This window comes from Electrophorus electricus, chromosome 5 (assembly GCF_013358815.1).
Source record: "Electrophorus electricus isolate fEleEle1 chromosome 5, fEleEle1.pri, whole genome shotgun sequence".
Lineage (NCBI taxonomy): Eukaryota > Metazoa > Chordata > Actinopteri > Gymnotiformes > Gymnotidae > Electrophorus > Electrophorus electricus.
Window position 1 is genome coordinate 15075700 of NC_049539.1, and position 9409 is coordinate 15085108.

The 9409-nt window shown below is 39.7% G+C and overlaps 1 protein-coding gene across 1 annotated transcript; it reads left to right on the forward strand.

The window, feature by feature from the left end:
* The first annotated feature begins 644 nt into the window (after window positions 1-644).
* Window positions 645-4571, forward strand: LOC113576040 (potassium voltage-gated channel subfamily S member 2). The gene is made up of 2 exons (XM_027007928.2): window positions 645-903; window positions 1225-4571. Exon 2 carries the CDS (start codon window positions 1264-1266, stop codon window positions 2695-2697), a length of 1434 nt encoding a protein of 477 aa, XP_026863729.1. The 5' UTR covers window positions 645-903; window positions 1225-1263; the 3' UTR covers window positions 2698-4571.
* Window positions 4572-9409: the final 4838 nt, after the last annotated feature.

Below are 9409 nucleotides of genomic sequence, written 5' to 3' on the forward strand. Positions count from 1 at the left end.
GTTGATAGCGCAGCTGATAACTATAAAAGGGTTGATACAAGAGTCGTATAGTGAAGACCCGTATAGTGACGTCCTGTCATTACAAGGGAAACATAGCAGTTGAAAAAAAAACAAAAAACATCGAAGTCTGAAATAGGACTACTATTGCGAATACTCGCATTGTTTGTTACCAGTTATAGGATAAGGGTGGGTGGAAGCCCCTGAGCGACGGCTCTTATATACGGATGGGGTGTGAAAGGTGAAACTTGCACAGGAAAGCACTTAATAAACCAACTGTGACTTGAATGTTTTTGCAAAATAACAAATATCCTTCCTACATGAAGCATGATGCGCTTTTTTTTTCTAACAAACATTACGACCATGGGCTATAAACTACGGCTATGTTGATCTATGAACTGCTCTGTATTTCAGTTTCTTTCTGCAAGCTGTAGACGTAAATAAGAGGACACATCAGTTGTTCTTTTCCCTTCTGATGCTGTTGTCGCCCCTGCCGAAGCACCAGACACTGGCATGTCCGTCCCCTGCAGCCGTTTTCGTGAGTGAGCTCGCAGCGCTGTCCATCTCCAAAGCCACCGACAAAAAAATAAATAAATACATTTTTGCGTAGTAGTACGTGTTGCTGCACAGCAACAGCGCGCCTGCAGAATCTGGGGGATCCTCTCTCAGAGACGAAGAACTGAAAAATCGTTTGTCAGAGAAACCTTTCATCGAACGATCGAGACCGTGCTATGGGAAGGGGGAGCTCTCAGGACTCAAACGATGCCTGAAAGGCGCAGAAGCGCTTGCGCGGCGTGAGTGAAGATTGTGGGAGACGCTCGGTACACCCCTGGGCTCAACTCAGCCGAGTCGGTTCATGGAACCACCGTGCTAATTTCCACCGTCGAACCACGGCTGTATTATACAGTGAGTGTAAACTCGGTCATTCAAACACATGGAAGAATGTCGTATCGTAAGATTGGACGGCATACTTAAATATAGGCTATTCTTGTATTTGCGTCGGTACCTTACTGTGTAATCGAACAGTCACATTTGCAAAGAAACAGCTGAAATGTTTAGATTGTTGATGAGTGTCACAACTTTGCGATAGGGAGAGCGGAGTTCACTTCTTACAATGAGAATAGCGCTTAGTTGTTTTTCCTTAATTTGTCAGTGTACACTGTACACGATTTGGGAAAAGGATTGTCCAACAAACGCGTCCTTGAATTCTCTTCTTTTCCTCTTAAGATCTGCAAGCAGTCGCACTCACTCAAGGAGCCTCAAGACATGACTGGACAGAGTCTGGATGGTTTAAATGGAGATAATCCCGAAAATAGCGCTATACGCATTAATGTCGGAGGTTTCAAGAGGCGACTTTTCTCTAACACACTGTCTCGCTTTCCTGAGACGCGACTTGCACGTTTGCTGCGATGTCAGTCAAAAGAATCCATCCTCGAGCTGTGCGACGATTACGATGACGCCGAAAAAGAGTTCTACTTTGACCGGAATCCCGCGCTTTTTCCTTACGTTTTGAATTTCTATAACACCGGCCGCCTGCATGTTATGGGAGAACTTTGCATTTTCTCATTCAGCCAGGAAATCGAATACTGGGGCATCAATGAGTTTTTTATCGACTCTTGTTGCAGCAGTACTTATCACTGCAGGAAAATGGAGCCGGTCCGAGAGGAATGGGAAGACAAGAGCGATGAGGGAAGCACAACTTCTTCCTTTGATGAGATCTTGGAATTCTACAGCGATGCTGCCAAATTTGACAAGCAGCCACTGGGGAGTATGAGGAGGAAGATCTGGCTAATGTTGGATAACCCTGGCTACTCCATACCCAGCCGCATCATCAGTGTGTTCTCTATCGTGGTGGTGCTGGTCTCCATAGCCACTATGTGCATGAACAGCATGAGCGAGTTTGCTCTGCTGGACGGCGAGGGCCAGCCTCAGGAGGACCCCCGTTTTGAGATTGTGGAGCATTTCGGAATAGGCTGGTTCACTTTTGAGCTGGTTGCCAGGTTTGTGGTGGCGCCAGACCTCCTGCACTTCTTTGAGCACCCGCTGAACGTGATCGACTTGGTGTCCATTCTGCCCTTCTACCTCACGCTCCTGATCGACCTGGTGGCCGAAAGCAGCCCAGCGCTGGCCAACCTGGGCCGCGTGGCGCAGGTGCTCCGCCTTATGCGGATCTTCCGCATCCTGAAGCTGGCACGCCACTCCACCGGCCTGCGATCGCTGGGCGCTACGCTGAAGAACAGCTACAAGGAGGTGGGTCTTCTGCTGCTATACCTGGCTGTGGGGGTGTCCTTCTTTTCTGTGATGGCCTACACCATCGAAAAGGAGGACAATGATGGGCTGACCACCATCCCAGCCTGCTGGTGGTGGGCCACAGTCAGCATGACCACGGTGGGCTACGGAGACGTGGTTCCCGGGACAATCGCAGGGAAGCTCACTGCCTCTGCCTGCATCCTGGCAGGGATCTTGGTGGTGGTGCTACCCATCACACTCATTTTCAACAAGTTCTCTTTGTTCTACAAACGGCAAAAGCAGCTGGAGATCGCCATGAGGAGCTGTGACTTTGACGAGGGCATTAAAGAAGTACCCTCGGTGAACCTTAGGAACTATTATGCTCACAAAGTGAAGTCTCTCATGGCCAGTCTGTCCAACATGAGTCGCAGTTCCCCCAGTGAGCACAGCCTGAATGAATCGCTGCAGTAGCTCAATGGCCTGACAGCCATCGCCTCTGTATTGAATATCAATTTAAGTACAGAGCATCCTGGTTTGCCAAATATGTCTGTTGTTCCAGCAAAACAGACTCATCTGATATTTTCTGGATTTGCTGAGCGCAGTTTTGTTGCCATGTGTGTCCGTAACCATGACAGAGATAGATAGCTATTTGCTGTCCATGGTCCTGAAACATGATTGGTACCGCACATACTATACAGCAGAACTGAATTCTGTCCTTACACTGATTATACTCACAGTTTGTAACACAGACCGATCTTCACAATCTCCATAGCTTTAATGAAACATAATGTTTACGACAATGGGTTCAGTACCCACTTAGTCAGTGGAATACTGACATAGTCCCATTCCATCTCAGTGGTTTACCTATCAGTTATGAAATTCAAAATCTCATGTTATTCTTCTCTCTATTAGAAGTCTGTACTTGAAAGGCTTTTAGAGCAGGGTTTATTCAGTAATGTCATTAATACTCTTTTAAATATATACTTAAGAATTTACGTATGTTGTTCTTTGTATGCAGGAACATAATTCTCCTGCTGGTGGTGTCTTACAACTTCAGTGTTTAGATGTTGTACAATGGAAGTATAGTTGTTAAATTACATGTAGTTCCTAAATCAAGTAAAGGGATGATAACATTTTAGAAATAATTTGTCTTGAATCTGACCAATTCCCGCAATTATCCAAAGGAGACAGCACAAGGGGGCGACCCGGTATCCACTGTCTGATCCACAGCTACACTCTGAGGGCTTAGGAGCGCAACAGAGCAGGCTTTATCATGGGCACAGTGGGAGAAGTTCTTACTGAAAACTATTACTCAGTGTTAACTAGAGATAATGTTACTTCTATCAGCTTGGTGGTGGGTTGTAATAACCAACATACCTGTGGTTAATGGTAATTTAATGGTAATATGGCAATATGAACACAGAAGTGTGTTGGTTTGATTAAATTAAAAAGATGCCTCCAAAGCAGTATTTATGATTATGATAGCACCATTTATGCATCTCATTTCCTGCTGAAGTTGTCACTCACCAAATATACAGAACAATTCAGCAAAATTAAAAAAAACTGTAATAGACCCAGCCAAAATAATATATATTTCCAGAGGAAGTCTAACAATGCTTGATGCACACAAACCTAAATATGATCGATGTAGATCTCTTTCTAAATATTTCCAAGAAAACTGAAAAACGAAATGATTTATGACCGGGTATCATACTGTCAATCGACTGGGTACCATATTTGTATTTGCAAGTGTGCTTTGCATGCTTTAAAATGCACGCTGAAACTGAAAGACATTAAGCCTTACTCTCAGCCATAACTAATAGGCCTAAGAGGTTGATCTCCATACATACTCAACATACTGAGCATCCTTCAGTTATTAAACTGGCTCTGTTTAGTTCAAATATAATTTTACTTATTGATTTTCCAGTGATATTGGAGTGTAATTAGGTATTATTAAGGTATTAGGTTATGTATTACATGTAATGTTGTAACCTTTGCATTGTGGTTGTAACTATTCTGATTGAATTAAGAGTCACTTGGGGCAAAACCAGAGTATACTTGAATGCTAATGTGTTTGTGTGTTGACTCTTCAGCGAAGACCTAACTGTTGTTTGAATCTGCATAAGAAAGAAAAGTGATCAGGGTTTGTTGAATGGCACGTAAACAAGTTCTTGAGGCCACAGTTGGTCAACTTCCTCTGTACATGCATTGTACATTGTACATCAATACAGGGAAGTCATCCTTGAGTGTTCCAGTATCTGTGGGATCAGTTACATCCTGATGTCACTAGTAAGCTCATAGTAACAAAAGAACTCTGAGATCTATGCATGACTGGATTGCAGGACTCCCCCCCCCCCCCCCCCCCCCCTCAAAATGAAGTTTAAAGCATGAACTAACAAAACAACTTTGTGGTCTCCAAGTAACAGTGATTTTCTAATGGTCATAATTTGTATTGCATTGATTTAGTGTAGTGTTAAAATATAAGCACAATTCAATTAAAATAAGCTCTGATACATCTTTCATGATTTGACATTCTTCAGTTAAGCCAATTCTATTCTGCTCTGCTATTCTGGTTAATTGTGCATGAGCTTGGGTATAAAATAAATAAATAAATAAAAATATAAATAAAATATGTCAACCCTCAGTTTTATGATAAGCTTGATAAGCTTACTTTGTATATGTAGCAAAGTAGATCAGAGTATTTAAGTCAGGCACTGAACTGACTTTGCAAGCCCTAAGGAAACTGAGCTAAATAAAAGTTAGCTGGTTCAGTAGTGACATCGTCATTGTAAACACCGACTCCAACAAAATTGAGGTCAGCATGAGGACAACACTGATAAAGAGTTTGGCAAACAACACACACACAAAAATAAAAAAAAAAAAAAAAAAATCCCCCCATTACCACAGTCAGGTGCTGTATATTTCTACTGTGATCCAGTAAAATCTTAAATACTGGACATTTGTACTGGACATTTACTGGATTTTGGAGTTGGTGTTTTATTACTTCAAAATTTACAAAAATGATCAAAACAACCAAATATACTTCAAAGTAGATTCAAAAGGATTTTTCCAAGAAAGAAAACCATATATATGTCTACATATTTTCATGCAAATGAATTGTTTTTTATGTGTGAATACTGTGATTTATTTACATAGCTTTTAAAACATAACACTACTAATACAGCAATGCAATGTTCTCTCTCCACCATGCTTGTAGATCCTTCGTGTGATCTAATGGAATGAGCAAAGGCAAGTGATAACGTGCAAGCTTATACCTCCACCAACAATACACTATCCTTGTGTATATGCTGTGGCTGTGAACCACCTTCTAATCACTATTCCGTGCATCACACGTGTAATCGTATACTGGGCAGGCACAGTGCATTTACGTCCTCATGAACGATCCCCTACATAAGCCCTCCTCTCACTGAGGAACACAGATAAGTGTGGAGGTTGAAGTACTCAATTATAAAAATATAAAGAACAGAATTATTGACATATTGAACTGTTTTATGCCTGTGGTTGTAACAAGTGCATCTTTAACCCAAACAGGTGCTGCAGCCTTTTAGGAGTTATCTAAAATGCACAAATTGTAGAATATTTAGTTAGTTTATGGATTTACCTAAAAGTAGTCTAAGAATAAAATTACTTGGAATATTTACCCTTTAAGACCCTTATTTACCCTTTAATATTTACCCTTTAAGACCCTTATTTACCCTTTAATATTTATCCTTTAAGTTCCAGTTTTTCAAAACATCCTTTTGTTGACCTTTTATTGACCTTTTGTTGCTTTTAAAAAAGTTTCTTGACCTTTCCCGATTGCTGTTATGTCATATAATATTAGACAACAGCACTATTGAAGTCTACTACAATCTTTAGTTTCCCAGATTTGAATGCATTTATTTATGTTACATGGTATGCTACAGCTGTTTGTTACACTCACCATCCAATCTACAAGAATCAGCTATCTTGCACCTACCTTCAGTAACCACTTTGTGTTGTATTGCATTTTATAGGTGTACAGTTCCAGGCTGTTGCCCGTGTGTTTCCATGCACAGTTGGTCATCACCCCTCCACCCAGTGTATCATTAGCCAGTTCCTGACCCCTGCTGACAATATAATTTGGGTATCAGATAAATCTCAAAACAGCAGTAACACTGACATTCACTGGCATATTTTTCCACTGGTATAAGCACTGTAGTGTTTCAACATATGTCATTTCCACTGCTAGGTGAGAGTAATATGCCCTATACAAACTAAACACCAGCTGCAGCATAAACTGAACTACTGATCAAGAGGATGGCTAACTACATGGGATATAGGCTGCATTTCTACACCCGCCAGATTTTCCTAATAAATAAATGTTTTTAAAAATGGATTTAGAGGCATGATATTACATAGTAGTAAAGACAATGGCATCCTTTCTCTGCTCCAGAAACTGACAGTCTTGGCTGGCAGGGAACACTTATGTAACCAGCGATTAGGACAAAATATAATTGCTAAAACTGGTAGAAGGCTAGAGATCCTTTGGCTCCTGTTGCTTAGGACAGGAGGTAACTTCAGAGTTTGGAAACCCACACAAAATGATAGGGAAATCGTACTGTGAAGGTGAATTATGTCTCATTCCTGATGACATTGTAGCAGATAACTAGTCAGAGAATCAATCTTCAGAAGCTTTCTAATATAAAATGACAATGAAGACGAATGTTGCAAATCTCCTAGAGGTGGGTAAATTGATTCTTTTGAAAATGTACTTACAATGCTTTAATCTTTGGTAACGTCATTGCTAATAACGAAAAATTAAACTGACCGTTCAGGGTAGCATTTATATTCATACTGGAGATTCAGTATTGCTCATAACAATCTTAGGACTCACTGAAGTTTAATCATGCCTTAGATCTAATTAAGATCTTTGATATTAGTAAGATACAGTCCCCACAAATGAAGATGTATCTCACTTGTTTATGCGCGTTGAATTCAGATGAGTGTAAACTCAAGCGCCACATCTCACATTCGTTATCATGTGCGTGCACCAGTTACAGCTGGAGCAGCAATAAACAACCTTCTAGAGCCAAAGCCAACTGCTGTGGGATGTGAGACATCAGGCACATACGTCACTGGGGTGTACGAGACAAGGAATAACAAGTCCCGTCTCAAAGTACAGCGAGCATGTTGTGCACCATCACGCAAATCTGTCTATATTATGAATGGAGATGGTATAACTGTAATTTGGAGGTCCTTTCAATAGCATTAAGGTCATCTCTCATTAACTATCATTAGCTTCATGTTAGAGACAAAATGGAATAAGAAAGCAACAAGAATAATAGCAGGTTGGCATTTAATGCAGAATATAGCGTAACAAACGAGGCTACTAATGATCTTCTCAGATTCTCAGATATTAGTTGCCATACATTTTCTTCATTAAGAAAACAGGGCACAAGAGATCAAATTCAGCTGTTAGCTATCTGTTATAGCCCATTTTATATATTACTATACTAGATATACCCTTCTGATGATAAGTGGGAGGAGGCCTAATATTCCAAGTGTGTTTGGAAGAATTCAGTCTCATTGGCTATAACAAGCTCTATACTTTGATTCTGTCCACTATTTATACTGACTAGGTTAATTCTAAAATTCTCATCAGTAATTTGGGGCCTTTACTAAATATAATGAATTGGCTACTTAAGGTTCTGTGTTAACCCTTTTATCGATGTGTTTACATACAGCCTCTTGGACATAATTGGCAAATAAATTACAATAGAATAATTTCAAGTTCTTCAATCCAGATTAAGCACACGCTTGATTAGGTTGGCCTATCATCAGTTTGCTGGAACTTTTACTACTTACTAATAATAATAATTATTATTGTTGTTGTTGTTGTTATGAATACCACTTAATAACAATTTTATTAATAATTTATAGTACATAAATGATTAGTACTAGTCCAACTCCTTTAATGTGTTAATTTTAATGGTTCTGTTTTAAGAAGGAGTCAATATGTGTTGGATGGTTTGTTTAATTATGTGTGTGGTGTGGTGTGCGTTGTGGTATAGAAAGTGTATAGGAGTTTGCATGGATAGTGTGTAACCTGTTTGTAGAATATTTCAAAGGATCAGAGGTAAATAAATTGCTTTCAGTACCTGATTTCTTATCAGTTGAACGGCAGATTGTTAGTCTAGCAGAGAAGAGATTGCTCCATCTGTTCCTCCTATACTGTTTAACTACAGAACTTCTCACTAATGTTTTCCTCATCCACTGTAAAATAGCTGCAATGCATGGAGCACATATCTTTCCCCACCTGTCTCCTCATCGTATCTGTACACCGAACCCCATCTCTGCTCTACTGCTTTGTCCGAGCCTTCCAGAAATGAAAGAACTGAAGGGTGACATTCCAGATCTGGCATGTCATTGCCTCCATTAGGGAGGGATCATGTCGCTATGGAAACAGTTACATTAAAAAAAAACTGCTATTTTTTCACTGTGCTCTAACCATGTTTGATGGTTTCAGTGATGGATTTAATCTGGCTTCAGTGGTACCACTGTAAGAAATATCAGAGATACTTACAGTAAGAAAAGCAAGGCACCTTATCAATGTGTACAGTTCATGAATCATGTTTATTTATTTGCTGTTTAATATTATCTCAAACAAATGCAAATATTTATTCAAATGATACATATTGAATAGTCTATGATTTAGCTGTGTACACTATATAGTCCTATATAATGGTAACACTGCAAGAGTGCTGGAATGATGTGGATCTCAGAATGTACAAACGTCTTAGAATCGACACCAGAAACCTGCCATTAAGGCAAAAGTTGAATACACCAAATATTCAGACATTTTGTCTTTCAGTAAACAACAACAAAAATGTGTGTGTGTGTGTGTGTGTGTGTGTGTGTATCTTATGTTTGTGAAAGTGTAATCTGAAAATTTTATTAAAATTTTTTTCAACTGAAATAAAATAGTGTTACATGTAATTGATATTACACTTAATACAGTAATACAGTAATAAAGTTAAAGTAGTAGGTGCACGACTAAGGACTGAGGTTCGCTAATTCTGGACAATCTCAACCTGAGATAATCTCAATCTGAAAATAAATAACCAAATTACAAATGCAAAAAAATGAATTACAAACAGAATTTGACAGGCCTGCTTGAACAAGCTGGTATTAATTTGGCAAT